The 19,058-nt window shown below is 38.8% G+C and overlaps 1 protein-coding gene across 2 annotated transcripts in view; it reads left to right on the forward strand.

Annotated features, from left to right (window-relative positions):
* Positions 1–9,122, forward strand: part of tmem121ab (transmembrane protein 121Ab) — a 57,183-nt gene extending 48,061 nt beyond the window's left edge. For both annotated transcript variants that reach the window (XM_035950429.2, XM_055015656.1), the window contains exon 2: positions 6,696–9,122. In XM_035950429.2, coding sequence (XP_035806322.1) covers positions 7,543–8,487 — 945 coding nt within the window. In that variant the 5' untranslated portion in view covers positions 6,696–7,542 and the 3' untranslated portion in view covers positions 8,488–9,122. The remainder of the gene's footprint in view (positions 1–6,695) is intronic.
* The last annotated feature ends 9,936 nt before the right edge of the window (positions 9,123–19,058 follow it).

Here is a 19,058-nt window from a genome sequence, read left to right on the forward strand (position 1 = left end):
AAAGAGTTAAAGCCAGTTTTTACAGTATAAGACATAAAGGATCAGTAATCGTTTAGTATTGTCAAAGTTCATCAGTCTCATGTTTCATGACGTGCTTGGGTACCCAAATCACCAACTCAAGCCAGTGACATCTTGGGATCCATGTTTTGCAGCTGAAGTCATAATTCCTCAGGGGTTCAAACCATCCAATTTAGCACTTTCATATTATCACGCCAGCTGTAATCCATTCATTAAGGAAACAATCTTTTTTGATAATTAATGGCATTTAAATGATGATGTGATGTACTGCACTGTATATGTGGGAGCAGTCTTCCTTATTGCACATTAATGATCCACAGCATTCTGCTAATCAGTCAATTAATCACCATCTTATGAATTTAATCTCTTACTTAGGCCCTGTTCTACATAATAGGTTTTAAGCATTCAAATCTATGTTTGGATTACAAATGAAGCTCTTTCTAGTGATATGCTCATAAAATGGGCTTCCACTGACAGTGCTTGATTTGAGATGTTATTTGGTAACAGGTTTTTCTTCCTCAGCACACAAGATATAATCCAATGACAGTGCACGATGCATCCAGTGAGATTTTTGCAAGGAGCTATTGAAAGAGATTTTTTTTTTCATTTTATCCTTTATGGGTGTACACTGGAGTTCATAAAATTGAAGAGAGGCATTTTCTGATGAAAACAAGGAGATAATTTTTGCTTTAGTAATTTCACACTGCAGGTCTGAAAACAAACTCATTTATTAATTGCTTAAATATCTCACATCTAGAGCTTAGTTAGGTGAAATGGGACCAAAATAGAAGTCCCTCAATTAGAAAAGTAAACATAGTGATGGGTAATTTTTTAATGGATTCTGAATTCGCTTACAGGGAACCCAATCAATTTCACTAAGAGTTTTAAAATTGTTTTACTGAAATATTCTGAAGACAAAATCTAAGCTTTGAACTTCAGTTTGTTAGAAATGTTCATGACAATGAGTATTTATTATCAGATTAACATTTGCATTATTACCAGACAGAAAGTAGGATTGTTCACAATCTTGCAATTCAGAATTTGTTCTCATTAATGGTTTATAATTAATCTGTACAGCATGTATAAAGGATGCCTTAACTATTCAAAAAGTCATTGGTAGCTTAATGTTTGTAGTCAGTAATGTCAGTACTGATGTTGTTCACCATACTAGCAACCCAGCTCTAGGAATGGCAATCTTTGTCAGTCACTCCACTCCTTTGGTCCAGATTGTAAGAGTAGATGGCTTGCCCTAACATTTTGTACAGATTATGAACCCAAATGACTTTGGTGCTCCTTTAACTCTCCTCCTACCACTGTGCAGATGACATTTGACATTTAGGATTTGTTGCATGACAATATCCTACAGTAAATTCAATTTTCAATTCAATTCAATTCAATTTTATTTATATAGCGCCAATTAGAGTAAAATTGTCTCGAGACGCTTTACAGAACCCATATGCCTGACCCCCAGAGCAAGCCAAAAGGCGACAGTGGCAAGGAAAACACCCTTTTAACAGGGAAGAAACCTCGAGCAGAACCCGGCTCTAATGTGGGGGGACCCATCTGCCTGCTAACCGGGCGGGTTGAGAGGGACAGAAGAGGTAGAAAGGTAGAGATAGAGGGATGGAGGTAGAGGGGAAGAGGTAGAGGGATAGAGATGGAGGGTTAGAGGTAGAGGGATAGAGATGGAGGGTTAGAGGTAGAGGGGAAGAGGTAGAGGGATAGAGATGGAGGGTTAGAGGTAGAGGGGAAGAGGTAGAGGGATAGAGATAGAGAGGTGGGGGGGGACACAAGGACCATAAAACACACAGTATAATACATGCATGAGAAGACAGATGATACATGCAAAGTACAACTAACATGGAAACTAATTATAGTTTACTGCTATGGTGTACGGCTCTGGCATTAAATATACTACATATATAGCTGGTGGTAAATTCAAAAATATGTAGATGAGCAAATCAAGTATAGTAAGGGCAATGCAGACTAGATCGGTGGAAATGGGCAGCTGGAGGTGGGAGAACAACCACACATCTGAAGCATCCAGCTCTGGGACCAGGGACACTCGGAGAAAGGACACAGAAAGAAACAGAGTGAATGTAATGCAATAATGGTATATATAGTAAATACATAGGTAGTTGGAGAAGGGCTCACTGCATCAAGAGAGGTCCCCCAGCAGCCTAGGCCTATAGCAGCATAACTAGGGGCAAACTAAAGGACGTCAAGAGGGGAAGTCAGTTGTGCAAATGAAAACACCAGCTCACCCCGTCAGGGTCCCCCAGTCAGCCCTAACTATAAGCTTTGTCAAAAAGGAAGGTTTTAAGCCTGGTCTTAAAAATAGAGAGGGTGTCCGCCTCCCGAACCCAAACTGGGAGCTGGTTCCACAGGAGAGGCGCCTGATAACTGAAGGCTCTGCCTCCCATTCTACTTTTAGAGATTCTAGGAACAACAAGTAAGCCTGCAGTCTGAGAGCGAAGAGTTCTGCTAGGATAATATGGTACTATCAGGTCTTTAAGATATGATGGAGATTGGTTGTTAAGAGCTTTATATGTCAGAAGAAGGATTTTGAATTCTATTCTAGATTTAACAGGAAGCCAATGAAGAGAAACCAGTATAGGAGAAACATGATCTCTCTTGCTAACTCCCATCAGTACTCTGGCTGCAGCATTTTGGATCAGCTGTAGATGTTTCAGAGAGCTATTGGTACAACCTGATAATAAGGAATTACAGTAGTCAAGCCTAGAAGTAACAAATACATGGACTAGTTTTTCTGCATCACTCTGAGACAGGATGTTCCTGATTTTCACAATATTTCTCAGGTGGAAAAAGGAAGTCTTACAGATTTGTTTCATGTGTGAGTTAAAGGACATGTCCTGGTCAAAGATAATGCCAAGGTTCCTCATAGTAGTGCTGGAGGCCAATGTAATGCCATCCAGAGTAACTATGTGCTTTGAAAGCAATTTTCTAAGATGTCTGGGGCCAAATACAATGACTTCAGTCTTGTCTGAATTTAGTAGTAAGAAATTATAGGTCATCCAGGTCTTTATGTCCTTAAGACAATCTTGCAGTCTGGCTAGCTGATTAGTTTCATCTGGCTTCATAGATAAATACAATTGAGTGTCGTCAGCGTAACAGTGGAAATTAATACAGTGCTTCCTAATAATATTGCCTAAGGGAAGCATGTATAATGTGAACAGTATTGGTCCTAAGACAGAACCCTGAGGAACTCCATGATTAACCCTAGTATGCTCAGAAGAGTCATTGTTGACATGCACAAACTGGAGCCTGTCTGATAAATAGGATTTAAACCAGTCCAGTGCTGTCCCTTTAATGCCAATAGAATGTTCTAGTCGCTGTAATAAAAGTTTGTGGTCCATTGTATCGAATGCTGTACTAAGGTCCAATAAAATAAGTATAGAGAGCAGTCCATTATCTGACGCTATGAGAAGGTCATTAGTAACTTTCACCAGAGCTGTTTCTGTGCTATGATGCACTCTGAAGCCTGACTGAAACTCTTCAAACAAGCTATTCCTTTGTAAATGTTCACATAATTGATTTGCAACTGTTCTTTCCAGAATTTTAGAGAGAAATGGGAGGTTGGAAATTGGTCTATAGTTGGCTAAAACATCTGGATCTAGAGTGGGCTTTTTAAGTAAAGGTTTGATTACAGCAATCTTAAAAGCCTGTGGTACACAGCCTGTTACTACAGAGAGATTAATCAGATCTAACATTGAGGAATTAATTAAAGGTAAAGCCTCCTTGAACAGTCTAGTTGGGATAGGATCTAAAAGACATGTCGATGGTTTGGAAGTAGAAACTATTGAAATTAGTTCAGAGAGATGTATAGGAGTGAAAAATTCTCAATATCCATCTGGTCTTACAGCCAATTCTAAAGCATCTGTACTCGATGATACATCTGTGACATTTGTAGGAAGGGCCAGATTAATTTTTTCTCTAATCGGAATAATTTTATTTGTAAAGAAGCTCATGAAGTCGTTACTGCTCAAAGCTAAAGGAATACAAGGTTCAACAGAGCTCTGACTCTTTGTCAGCCTGGCTACATTGCTGAAGAGAAACCTGGGGTTGTTCTTGTTTTCCTCTATTAAAGATGAATCCTGGCTTTACGAGGAGCTTTTTCTTATAAATTACTAGACTATTTTTCCAAGCTACATAAACTTCTTCTAAATTAGTGACATACCACTTCCTTTCCAGCTTTCGGGATGCCTGCTTTAAAGTCCGCAGCTGGGAATTATACCAAGGAGCAGGTCTTCTCTGAGATAGAACTTTCTTTTTTACAGGTGCAACACTATCAAGTGTTGTACGCGATGAGGCTGCAGCATTATTAACAATATAATCCACTTCTGTAGGGGTAAAATTATAATATTTCCCTTCCATTATATCAGTAAGTGGTGCTGAACTAAATAGAGAGGGTATTATTTCCTTAAATTTAGTCACCGAATTGTGAGACAGACATCTACTGTAATGGTATTTATTCTTAACTCCTATACAATCTATTGTTGTAAATTGAAATCTTATCATAAAATGGTCAGAAAGAAGAGGGTTCCGGGGAAATACTGTTAACTGTTTGATTTCTATGCCATAAGTCAGAACGAGGTCAAGGGTGTGATTAAAACTATGAGTTGGTTGATTTACATGTTGAGAAAACCCAATTGAGTCTAATATTGAATTAAAGGCAGTCGTAAGGCTGTCACTGTCCATGTCAACATGAATGTTAAAGTCACCCACAATAATGACTTTATCTGAGCTGAGCACTAAATCAGATAAAAAGTCTGAGAATAAACGATAAAAATGATAAACATGGTAGATGTTTCTGCTTAGCGTCACCATGGTGTCATTATCAACAATTTTTAACCTGGCTGGTGTTAACTTTTAGTCCCATGACATTGTACTTGGCATGGCAGTCCTATGATCTGTTTGCATCACTGTAGACTGTTGTCTGTAGACTGTTGTTTTTGCCATGTAGAGATATAAAAACTGGAGACCATTTTGCCATGCATACACAATACTAGATCTATATTGTATTCCTCTTTGAGTCAGTATATTAACTAAAATGACCCTATTTGTGGGCTTGGTGGTTAACACTTTTGTCTTGCAGCTGGAGGATCCCTGGTTTGCGCCCTTTAAGGGATCTTTCTGCATGGAGTTTGAATCTTTTCCCTGTGCATGTGTGGGTTTTCTCTGGGTTCTCCGGCTTTCTGCCACAATCCAAAAACATGTAGAGGTTAATTGGTAACTCTAAATTGTCCATAGGTGTAAATGTGAGTGTGATTGTTTGTCTGTATATGTAGAACTGTCCAGGGTGTCCCCTGCGTTCACCCTAAGTCAGCTGGGATCGATCCAGTCCCCCGTGACCTTAAGTGGGGTATAGATAATGGATGGATGGATGGATGGATGGGCACTATTTGCACTTTATTTTGGAATGGAACATTTTGAGATTTCCACAATACATGAGTTTTCAATGTTACTTGCTTTAGGTAAACTTTGTTTGGAGGAGCACTGATATAGTCATATCTTAATTTGAAACATACCTCAGCTGACAGAAATACTAATGTGATTTCTGTTCTGCCTGGAGGATTAAGTGACAGGAAGAGAAGGCAGATATATTCTGGTTTCTACTGAATGCGAAGCTCACTAAGGTGGAACTCAGGGAAATATTTTTGCTCAATTAACACATTATGATTTCTTTTCCCCAGCCTTGTTTTCTCTCCATGCTAATATTTAGACATATTTCATTATTTATGGATGAGGCCAGTGCACAAAGTTGCCTCATACTAAGCTAAGCGCTTGGTATCTGTACTTTTTTTTCTTCCTTTATTGAACAGACACCCCTATAGCCTTTTTGAAGCTGTCACATGCTTCGACACACACATCAGCTCACATGCTAAACAGGTCAAAGCAAAACATCTTGAAAAATCACAAAAATAGAGTGTAACTAGAGACTGTAAATGGAACTTGACCTGAAGTAATATTAAATATAGACAAGGTTATCATTACCAATATTGGTACATTAAATACAAGCAATGAATCAGACACATGATAAATGAAATGTGGTTTTGTTTTTTGTGCTGGAGCTGCACCATAAGAGAAATTACAATAGCAGTGCCTTTTAATCCCTGCAATCATGATTTTCTTGTTTCAGTTTGGAAACTGCACCACATTGGCTCAGAAAATATGCAGGAAATGAACTTTCTGCCATTGTTTATCCCATTTACCCTCACCCAAAAGGAAATGTAGTGCCAAGTAATACAGAAAAAAGAAAACGACATGCAGAGCAGTTGCCTGCTATATGAGACTTTATATTGGTTTCTGCATGTTTTTGTAATAAATCCTCTATTAATTTAACTCCTAAAATTAAACTACAGGATAATATGGTCACTTCTATGCTGAATATTTTTTAACCATGGGTTACCACTGGAACATATTAAGCCATGCAATGTAATGAGACAGATCACACACAATACAGAGGTCTCACACAATATATTCTGTCCCACCAATAGTGAAACAGGCTATATTGGAGCCAAGCTGACTTGGCTCCTCATATGTGGAGGGCCATTGGCAATGAAACTGTGTTATATGGCCCAGTAGTGCTGACAGGTTTCTTTCCCTCTCTTCTTCTCCTCCTCCCTCCCTCTCTTCTTTATTTATCCCTCATCTAGGCTATGGAGAGGCTGGCACGTGGCAAGAGGAGGGGGAAAGGATGGATCCTCAGCCCGGTGTAAAAGCCTCCCCCCAGGGACGCCAGCCTCAGACGCAAGGCCTCATGGACCGTTGACCTGCTGTTTCTGTGATTTATGGCGGCTGGAGGCCTCAGGCCACTGCAGACTACTCTTCTCCATTTCCCCAAACACACTCTTCAGCACTGCAATGAGCCACACACACTGCACCACCATCTACAGGAGTATCCAAAGAGGGATTCCTCATACATGCTGAGCCTCAACACACCTGTACATATATCTACTGTTTACTGGACTGTCTCATACAAAAATAAACACATTTGTAAACATTCCTACGCTACAGCACAGAGTTGTGCCATCCCATCACATGTCCTTTGGACTAACTCTGCTATCAGAGTGTTCGTCCTTTGACTGTGTGTTGATCAGTTATGGTGTGTCAACTGTAGAGTCTTCTGTGTAACTGCTGCTCAGGGGCAGAGCTGGATCAATGGAAGTGTACTGAGTAACGAAGTGATTTTCGTGTTTTCACATGGTCTGAGAGCAATCAGCTGCCAGCATCTCTTTGTTGATCTCACACAGGACTCTGCATCTACTTTGAAGTAATAACAGACTATTAGTGCAGTGACTTGTAGTATTAATTTGATATTAAACATACTGTAGCTGGTCAGTTACTCCTGTGCACATGAAATCTGTCATACCACCTTAATAACCCTTTTTTCTTCACCTTTAAAGGTTTGGAGTGTACACAGTACATTTTACTGTCTGGACTATTTTATTTTTACATTTGAAAGCTGTGGCCTCAAAGTGAGAGCTAACAGGTGCCCTCGCCATGGTGTTGCCGCCTCCAGACAAACGCCACGTGTGCCTGACCACCATTGTCATCATGACCAGCATGGCCTTCATGGACGCCTACCTAGTGGAGCAGAACCAGGGTCCCAGGAAGATTGGTGTGTGTATCATTGTGCTAGTAGGAGATGTTTGCTTCCTGATAGTGCTACGGTACGTGGCAGTGTGGGTTGGTGCCGAGGTGCGCACTGCCCGACGAGGATACGCCATGATTCTTTGGTTTCTGTACATCTTTGTCCTGGAGATAAAACTCTACTTTGTCTTCCAGAATTGTAAGGCTGACAGGAAGAGTCTGGAGACAGTGGCAAGGAAAGCTTTGACATTACTATTATCTGTTTGCGTGCCCGGTTTATACTTGGTTCTGGTGGCTCTGGATAGTATGGAATATGTGAGAACTTTCCGGAAGAAGGAGGACATGAGGAGTCGTCTGTTCTGGGTGGCTCTGGATTTATTGGACTTGCTGGATATCCAGGCCAACCTGTGGGAGCCCCAGTGGACAGGCCTGCCTATCTGGGCTGAAGGCCTGATGTTCTTCTACTGCTACATCCTGCTGCTGATCTTGCCCTGTGTGTCACTCAGTGAAATAAGCATGCAGGGGGAGCACATGTCACCTCAGAAGATGATGCTGTACCCAGTCCTAAGCTTGGTCACCATAAACATGGTCACCATCCTAATACGTGGTGTAAACATGGTGTTGTTCCAGGACAGCCGTGTTTCCACCATCTTTGTTGGCAAGAATGTGGTGGCCATTGCCACCAAGGCTTCCACCTTCCTGGAGTACCGCAGACAGGTAAAAGAGTTTCCCCACCCACAAAACGCAATGGCGCTAGAGTTGCAGCAGAACTCTGTCAGCCACACGCAGCCACTGCCCAATGCCACCAGTTTGCCACATGAACCTTCACCAGCGCAGGATGTCATTGACACATGACCACCACAGCTGGACTCAGCTTTGTTAGAAATTGACTGAAAATTCTGGGGTTGGAGGATAGAAAATCAGCTGCATGACAGGATGATATTCTGCTCTTGTCAAGCTCACATGAACTGCTATAAACCCATAAAAGAGATTTTTAGCATCACCTGCCTGTCAGAATATGCTGTAAACCTACACCTGACTCTGTGTGCAGCGTGCAGACTTTAAAGTCAGAACAAAGATTTTTATCGTGCTATTGTGTTTTTATTTGTTTCAGATGTTTTAAAAGTCGAAACTTTATTAAGAGACAATCTCCACACTGCACAGCTTGGTAATATTATGTTGTGTAAAATGGACAACTGGTTTCCCCTCACTGAGTATCCTGTATTCTTTGAAGGTCACTTATTTTGACAGTGCATCTGCGGCATTTCCTCTGAATTCCAGCACCAAAGGACATACCAGTCAGCATGAAGTACTGATGGAGAGAAGGAGCTGAGACTAATAAGGGTCAATCATGAGGGGCTATCTGTGCTGTGCTACAGCAAGGTTGGAGGCTTCTGTGCTGAGACAGGACCTCTGTTGAAGCTGCTGCCTCTGTCAGTGTAACGCTTTATGGCCAAAGGTCTGATTAAAGCACCGGCACCACACCACTATACCATGCACTTCTGGCATCCAAGTGTGTGTTTTACACTGTGTGTGTGTGTGTGTGTGTGTGTGTGTGTGTGTGTGTGTGTGTGTGTGTGTGTGTGTGTGTGTGTGTGTGTGTGTGTGTGTGTGTGTGTGTGTGTGTGTGTGTGTGTGTGTGTGTGTGTGTGTGTGTGTGTGTGTGTGTGTGTGTGTGCAAGCACGCAAATCTATGGAGTTTCTATGCCTGAATATGTGTGTGTTTGCTACAGGAGGTTTAGGTTGTTTCAGGTTGTTTTGTAACAGATGCAAGTGGATTATGGCTGTAACTAACTGAAAATGAGACAAAATACAGTATGTAGTGATGTCAGAAGTAAAACAATACGATTTAGGAAAGATGGTTTTTGTTTCCTGTACTGTACATTCCTCCTAAACTAGCTCAAGTCTTGAAGTCAGATAATGAAAAAGTCCAGAGAATGCCTCATTATAGATTTAATAAATAAAATGCAAAAATACAATAACATAGAATAATAGATATTTCCAACATTATTATTATTATTATTATTATTATTATTATTATTATTATTATTATTATTATTATTATTATTATTATTATTATTATTATTATTATGTACATTCATTCAACATATTTACATATTGGAGGCCAATGATGTTTTAATAAAATTCTAAATGAAAAATAACAAGCATGGTTTCTTTTTCTATACAGTTGATTATGATTAACTAAAATCATTTTTATTTCAATTCAGGAGTATTTGATGTCCTTGTTGTCCTTGAAAACTACCTGACAGCAACAAACTGCAAAGATACATCTGTTATGTTTTGCATGAAAGAATACACACAGCACATAAATATTTAGACTGAGCAGCCTTTTCCTGGATTTTCCTTGGAACATTCTTGTTTTTTTGTCCCTAAGGCCACGACATTTGGAGACAGCAAGCAATGAATTTATCTTTAAAATGTGATAAAAATGTATGAACCATTTCTCAGTTTCTCCCTTTTCCTCCTATTTCTCATTATCACCTTCGCACTTGCTTTCATTTTCTTCTGTAAACAGTAATCTTCTCTGCACTGACCCCGTATAATTTACCAAGCAAAACTTTTTCAACCAATAAACTGCCTTCATGTTGCCATAGAGAATTGTATTATTGGACCTGAGTGCTGTGGAGGGATGACGAGAGGCCAGCTCCACGAGAAAAGTCACTTTACTGTTGTCAGGTTAACTAAGGTTAACTGCTGACCTCAGCTCAAAGAGACACACTGTCAGACCCGCTTCATTACAGATAACTGTTAGCTGCAGAGGCTCAAAGAGAAGATATATGCAAAGATATAGAGATACACAGATATCTAGAATGGTGCTTGGTTTGAAATTGCTATAAGTTGTGCTATATTTTCTTGATTACTTGCTAGGATGCCTTTTGCAAAATATACACAATCGCAAAAAGAAATTTCACCACTGCAAGAAACTGAAGATACACAGAGAAGTGCTGAATTCATTTCCCATGCCCACTATGTTGTTGTTTTAAGCTCATCAAACAGCCGAGCATTAAAGTGAGCGAGTCAGATCAGTTTGGGGCTTGTAGTATCTGTAAAAACAAGCCAGTCTCTTCTCCTGGAACCTCTCTACAGAAACATATTGATTGTTCAAGATGTTGGAGTATTAAATATTTTTGAAGAATGGAGCACATCCAGTTCATTCTCATTATCTCTTTTCACTTCAGCTCCTGTCTTACGAAACTCTCCACCATTAAAGACAATGAATGAAATAAGAAATGTTGACATTGTGTACTATTGCTGGTATTTGCAGGGCATTTTCTGATGTTGAATTCTTCACCTTAATTTTCGTAAGTATGAAAGAGATCTGCTGTCTATTGACTATTGAAAATTATTACAGTTTTTCTCAGTCGCTTTGGTACACTTCTTGAATCATCCTCGACATTTGCAAAACAGGAAGTGCATTTCTCAAAACAATTTGTACAAATAGCAAAACACCATGGATTACCTGCAAAAGCCAGTCTCTTGCTCAAAATCTTTAGTTCATCTCTCAAGAGTAAATATCTGTGTCAATGAACATGTCAGTGTCATCAGAATGACAAGTCCTTGTGTCATTGTGTATGTATAAGACAGTCAAATTGCTTAGTCATGTTGTCATTATAACAGTGTTCTCTGGAGGGATGTTCTGATGTAAACTATGGCTAAAGTTTTGATGACAATTATTGTAAATTGTAGGTTCCACCTTAGTGTATGTGGGAGATTGATTGCAAGAGACTGGACAAGATTCACGTTTATGCTTTTACTGTTGTAATTTGTTGACAGACCATGTGATTGTGATACAGAAAGGAAAACAGCATAAAGGAAAAGTGCATAGCACAAAGAAAGAAAAGTAAAAATTTGAACATAGGACAATCTTCTCAGGAAAAACTGTACATCTGTACCACCTCTCTCAAACCATCTGTCCTCCCTGTCCAAAATCTGAACGTTGGTGTCCTGAAATGAATGTCCCTCTTCCTTGAGGTGAAGGACAGGGAGGACAGATGGTTTGAGAGAGGCGTGAAAGAAGCCATCCATGTCAAAGTGGAGAAGCCATCTCTGAACAGGGGGGGTGGTCTGCGACATCATCTTTCGCCATTTTACAATCAGGTCCTTTCAAAACTCCCCAAAAGAACTACTCAGCAGAATGACTCATGTGAGGCGGCTCATGCTAACGACCACCATTAGCATAAGAGGGCTCAGTGAAATTCGCATTTCAACGACCCCCTTTGTCACTCCCTGGCTCCCAACGACCATCGTTGAGGAGCCAGTTGGGCCTTGGCATTGGTCGTCGGAATGTGAATAACACTGACCACACCTCACAGAGGCAACATCAACCACCACCAGAACTGAAGAAGCCTCTTGGATGAGAGGTGAAACATCTTCAAGGAACCTTCTTAAAGTCCAGTTGGATTGATTTAAACAACTTTGGATAACCATGACCTGGATGAATGAGAAACTACACAGACATTATGTGATTGCTTCCATTTTGTTGCAATAGCATTCTTTGTGCAGCTTTGTGTTGCTTTTCATTCTACTTATTGTCATCTATGACCTGGTGCACATTTGATGAGGAATCAGCAATACCAAAACTGTCCATGGTAGTAAACATCTAGTACAGTTTATAGACTCTCCTTTTCAACTTCAAACCGCAGCACTACGACAGTTTCCCTCTGAAATAAGGGATCATTATCACATCATTACACAATATCCTGATGGGTAATATCTGTTTCGCTTTGGCTAAATGAATTGTTTTCACATAAATGCACACGTCATATTACTGTTTACTGCCAATCATCTCACACCCACAGGAATCCATACAGGTTAGCTCTACCCTAATAAATAATCCTTGCCACCTTGCAGGCTTCATTGTCATATTCAGGTCTCTGCTCATACTTAGAGCATCCTTGTTAGCAGGGAGAGCAGATATCTGGGTTTGACATCGTTTAACATTTAAAAAGTAGATGACAATTTATGCACATTTATGCAAGTGCAAAATGATTCATCATATGGAAATAGGCAATCACTCTGAATGTTGAAATGACACTACTACTTTTACAAGTACAGACTCTAGATGGAGCATTATGATGTGACAAAGCATCTGAGAATTTGATGCTTATGTTGACAGATGATGGCTTGATCTGCTCTCTGCTGCAGCTCACATTATTAAATCTCTCTTATGCCATCTAAACAGTAAACTCAGCAAAAGCTAATTTTTATTTATTTTTTTTTGTTTTGTTTTGTTTTTTTTTTCTCACAAAATGGGAATTGAGAAACAAATCTCACATTTAATTAAAACTGCCCTCCTGTATAAATATGAGCTGCAAAACCGGTCCTTGATACCATTTAGAATCATTATATTTGTGACTAAGACCAAATCTTTTTTTTCCTTCATTGTTATGCTGACAGCGTAATGCCACTATTGTTTGAATAAATCTTGTCAGCCTAGGTGGTTGAAGGTGAAAAAGTAAATGGCAAACTTGGGAATAGAATAAATTACCTGTGGCTGCCTCTGCAACGGATCACCTTTTGGAGACCCTCTGAGCAAGGGAGTCATCCATAAATCACCGGGGTGCACATCAGGAATGTAATTGTGCTCTCTCTCCATGTGTAATGAGTCGGCAAAAGTGCCTTTTCTTTGCATGTGATTTACTATGTATCCATGACTTCCTGAAGCCCTCAGTCTCAACTAATTAAAATCAGAACCTTTAAGATGAAGGCAGTATAGCCAGGATTGCAAACTAACTGTTGATCCTCTATTTGCTGGCTTGCAGGAATTTGTCCACTCACTTTCTTCACCTAGTTGCTCTCTGTGTTTCACACTTGATAGTAAATGTCTCTGTTTTCACATCGTAATCACTTTGGTGGCTACGAAGTCCTTTAGCAGCAAAGTCCACCATGCACAGTAATCTATAGGGAAATCACTCTCTGACTCCATCACACAACTTCAGTGTATTTATTGTCCACTGTACAACAAACAAGAACCTTCAGTCAAGCAGTAAGATGCTAAAAGTAAATGAGACAAAATACATTTTGCATAATGACATTTCTTCAGCATTTGCCAAGTATTTGCATATTTTCATACATCTGCAAGAATATGTAAAGTTGTCATTCTTGACAAGAGATTGGAATCACTTCTCCTGGAAACTCTACCTGTTATATTAGTCCCATTCATGTTTCTCTTTATTATGTCAAGGAAAGAAACAAATTGTGAACTTCATTAATTTACATTTCAGAGGAACAATAAGCACTGTGTGACCTGCTTTATATTCTAGTGCAAGGACTTAAAGATATAAACAACTTCAAAGATGTATTTGTTAAAGTTCCTTAACAGCATAGAAGATTAAAGAATCATCACAAATGCCATGACTGTGTTCAGTCATAACAATTTTAACATAAATAAAATTATTCCAATAAGAAAATCATAGGCCCTTTTTGTGATCAATGTCTGACATAGACACAAGTCAGTCATTTGTGGCTCAGGACCAGCGTCTAAGTATTAAACATTCTGCAATCAAGTTAACTAAACTTAATAAACAGTTAGAAAATATAAACCCTGGTTTAAATTGCTGTTTTTATTTGAGTTTCTAATGACTCCTATTATTGTGAATTTTCTATAATGGAATTATTGAAACCCATGTGTCTTTCTCACACACACACACTAAACAAAAAACAATGCATTTTAGTTCATTCATTTATTTATCAGTTGTCTTCTGGAAACATTACAAATTCTAATGGGTCAAAAATATACACACATACAACTTAAATTTTCAGTTTTGTTGATGTAGCAAGTTGTGTTAATTTTTTTTGTGCCATGATCTTTTAATTTCTTGTCAGTGGTTTTGATTGACTACACCTGCTGACTCCTCTGAGCCAATTTAAATAAAACTCATTTGAAACACACAGCAGACTCAGCCATAAACACTACAGTGGTAAAGTCTGAGGAGCTCAGCGAAGATCTGAAAAAGCAAATCATTGACAGTCAGGAAAATCACTTGGAGCCATTTTAAAGTAGCTTCAGATCCCAAAGTCATCTGAACAAACAACTGTTTGTAAGTATACAGTTCATGACAGAGTTGTGTTGCTTTGATGATCAGGAAGAAAACACAAATCAGCCAGAAGGTTGGGTCTTGGAGGCAGTTGGGTGTTCCAGCAAGACAGTGATCTCCAACACACATCAAAAGTGGTAGATAAATGGCTAAATCAGGCTAGAATTAAAGTTTTAGATGAGTCTAACCAAAGTTCTATCCTAAACCCTATCAAGAAGCTGTGGACCGTGCTGCAGAAACAATTTTCTGTCAGAAAGCCAACAAATGTAGTTTAACTGTACCAATTTTGTCAAGAAGAGTGGATAAACAAAGGTGCATAGTGAAGGTAAATTACCAAGAGAAATTTTACCAAATGTTCTCATTGCTTTTTTTTATTTTGTCATATTTTCAGACCTACAATGAATCTATGAAAGAATCAAAATGCATGTGGCAAAGACATGTGTTTCAATGATTCCATCACACAAGAGTTATAGGAGCAACTGAAAACTCAAGACTGCTGTGATATACAGTGCAGTGTAAAGGTATTTACCCCCTACAGAAATCTTTCTCTTGCTTAAATATTTCAGATCATCAAATTAATATTTATACTGTATGTATTGAATAATATAGAGAGATAACCCACAAAATACAGTTTCACAGTTCTTTTGATGTTTGTCTGGATTCTTTTGGGACCTCCTGGTTTAGATACTTATATGCTGTTGGAGAAACTTTGGTAGGCCAGTGACTCCTGGGAAGGCTCACCACTGTTCCATGTTTCTCCGTTCGTGGATAATATCTCTCACTGTGGTTCCCAGTGAGTCCCAGAGCCTTAGCAATGACTTTGTAACTCTTTCCAGACTGATAAATGTCAATGACTTTGTTTCTCATCTATTCTTTACTTTCTTTAGAACGTGGCATCATGTGTTGTTTTTGAGACCCTTTAGCTACTTCACAATGCCAGACAGGTTCTATTTAGTGATGTTTAGATTCAACAAGCCTGGTAGTAATGATTTGTGAGTGTGGATCGTGAAATTGAATCCAATTGCCAAATTAATTTGATCATTTTGTAGATTGGTAACTAAGGGGGCATTTACTTTTTCACATGGGGCAAGGTGGGGCTGGACAGCATTTTTTGTTCAATAAGTGAAATCATCATTTAAAAACTGCATTTTGTGTTTTCTTGGGTTGTCTTTGTCTTATATTAAAATTTGTTTGATGATCTGAAACATACAAGTGTGACAAATATGCAAAAATATCTATAGGGGGCAAATAGTTGTGCAAGGCACTGTACATGGTGTTTACAAGTGTATGTAAAGTTTTGTTCATGACTGAAGCTTTAATTTTGTGAGCAGTTCTCACTCTCTCTTCCTATAATGCCTTGTATATGCAACACAACGTTGAGGCTAATGGTTATAGAAAACAGAAAAGAAATGAGTTCAGCCCCATGCAATCTCACTTAGATGTTGGTTGATTCAAAGTTGTTTCACCTCTCAACAACTGTATTATTTTTGAGTTGAATTGGATTATTTGCTGTTATAAACAATCAAAAACAAATACTTTAGAAAGTCTGTATTGATAATACAGACCCCAAAATCGAAACTACATCCAATAAAACTGAATATACCATTGACACCTTTGATCACTGACACACGAGTTACAAAAAAACCCCAAAAAACATGTGATCACTGAGCCCAGACTGAGTACACCTGTGAGTTGCAATCAGCCCAACTGCATTAACATGGTTATAAAATGAGTTGCAAACACCAGAACTTTCTCAGTTTTGGGTTATTGTTGTGTTTAAGTGCATGGTGGCTTTACATGAAAAAGAATTGCCAGATGAACAGAACAATCTGATTGTGTAACTTCACAACAATGGAAAAGGATATAGGAATATTTTGCAATGTGCTACTTGTACTATGTTACTATCTTTGAAAAATAGAAGGATACATGCTTCAGACTTGGCAGGGTTTCCCCAATGGATATCCAAGTTTCTGTGACCTCTCAGGCAGTGTGAAGGACAGTGTATAACATCAACTTCTATGGATGGCATCCAGGAAAAAAACAAAAACCTTTGCTTTTCTTTTGGCACTAAACTGCAAGATGAAGCTTTGCTAGAAAAGAAAAAGAAGCCTGATGAATGTTGGGGACACATTTGGCGTGAACTCGGCCAGGACTATTGAACGGAACACCTTTTGGATGGGGGTTGTATTTACAATATAACGAGCCCAAGCTGTTAGTATTTAATTGGGCATCAGAGTAAATACTCTACTGTTGATACAAGTTAGAGTTATTTGACTTTTAAGTAATATTAGAACAGGGTGTATCCATCTCTGCTGTAAGAATACAAAAAAGCACCTTTGGATTTTAAATTTAATCATTACAACATTAAACTTTAAAGAAAAAAAACACAATTTCCCAATAAAGATAAGAAGAAACCATCTCATTTTAATACACAGAAATGTGTTTTCTATTGCCAAACAATGTATCAGAGCAAATGTTACTGTTTTAATTTAACATTATACTTGATCCAATATGAGAATCTTTAGTTCAGCCTATACATACAAGCCTTGGACTATTTCCAGCACTAATGTGCTCCTGTAATGATGAATGTCAGTGGAACAGCCTAACAAAGGTCCACAACATTCAGTGATCTATACCACACTACACATCCTGACTCTAACCTTGATTAAAAGGGCTCAGTGCATGACTCATCATTAGCTGATATTTTCGCATGGTCCTATCAGAACTATCAGTTTTCATTGCACACCACAAGCTTCACCACGGCTGGCTACTTAATATTCATACATACATAGATAAGAATGTATTGTATTACCTCCATGAACTGTGCAGCATGTGCAGAATGTATTTATCACTGAGCCACACTTTGCAGTGGAACAGACTGTGCGAGCTATCATAAACAGAGAAGGGTACATGAAAGCTGAACGTGCATCGTGGTACCAAGTCCTGCTGTTACTTGTGCATATAGCAGAATGTCCTCTGAGTTTATGGTTTGATTTTCAGGCCATCTTAAAAGTGGCTTCATTATACAGTGGGTTGCAAAAATAAAGACCCTAACCAGTCAGTGACCACAGGTTATGTTGATAATGTAACTGTTCTCATTATTATTCAGTTTATTTTAATTTTATCTAGTCGTAAAGTTTACAGGTGGTTTAAATACAAGGGAAATGTCACATGGTGCTAATGGAGTACCATGGCAATGAACCACTTAAGGGCTGTGGACTGATAGCATACAGTAAATGGGCTCAACCATGGATTTTTTACTCCACCAAGGAACGGCAGAGTTATGTGACGATCGGCATCTGTCTGTCTGTCTCTTTGTTTGTTCGCAACATTGCTCAAAAACTGACCAACAGATTTCGATAAAATTTTCAGCGGTGGTCAGAAATGACACAAGGACCGAGTGATTAGATTTTGGCGGTGATGCAGCGTATAGTCTGGATTCATGGATTTGTTAAAGATTTCTGTATCATTGCGAGATAGCGGCTTGGCATCACTGTAACTATGACAACAAGTGAACACTACGTCAGCTGATGATCACATGATTGTGATCCTACTACAAATCGGCCACTGCGGATTTATTGGGACTTATCCATCGGAAATTATACAACAATTGAGCAGCCTTAGCGAAGTACTGCGCTCTCTGAGTGCTTTTCTTGTTAGTGTTGTGACTGACTGACAGGGATATAGGTGAGTCAAGGAATAAATAAGAGTACCCTGATGATAAAGCCAGGAAAACCACCAGAACTGAGCACACATGACAAGACCAGTGTGAGAGTACAAATCAGAAAATTGTCTTTAAAAAAAGATCTAAATGTACACAAATTACATAAAATATGTACTACAACATACTGTCAGTGATTTAAGATGTCTTGTAAATCTTATTTTTGCTTGCATTCTTATGGTCTATGGTCTTTGCTGCAATCATGTGCAGAAACAAAAGCTTTTAGTCACATCACCAGCCCAAAAAAACTGTGGTCTGTCAAGTGACAAAGGGAAAGGAAGATACTACATGTTTTTAGATAAAATAATAATTACGTTTTTTTTTCAGGACTCTTTTTTAATGAAAAGAACAATGAAAACAGTTTGCAACAGAGAAGAGATGTTGCTGTAGAATTTTATAAATGCAATTTTTTTTTAAATTGCTGTGAGAAACACAAACTCATTTTACTTCATTACACAGAAGCAGAGTATCACAGACGATTTTTCAAAACCTGAACAAATACAGCCATACTATCAGAACTACATCCCACTATGAAGCTGAGAAAATCCTTGCTGTGTAATTTGGGTAAACTAACACTTGAATCGAAAATACACAGTCCGATGTCATCTGCTAATTCCAAAATAATACTGAGGAATCCGAAACAAGCC

Source organism: Amphiprion ocellaris, chromosome 12, assembly GCF_022539595.1.
Source record: "Amphiprion ocellaris isolate individual 3 ecotype Okinawa chromosome 12, ASM2253959v1, whole genome shotgun sequence".
NCBI lineage: Eukaryota > Metazoa > Chordata > Actinopteri > Pomacentridae > Amphiprion > Amphiprion ocellaris.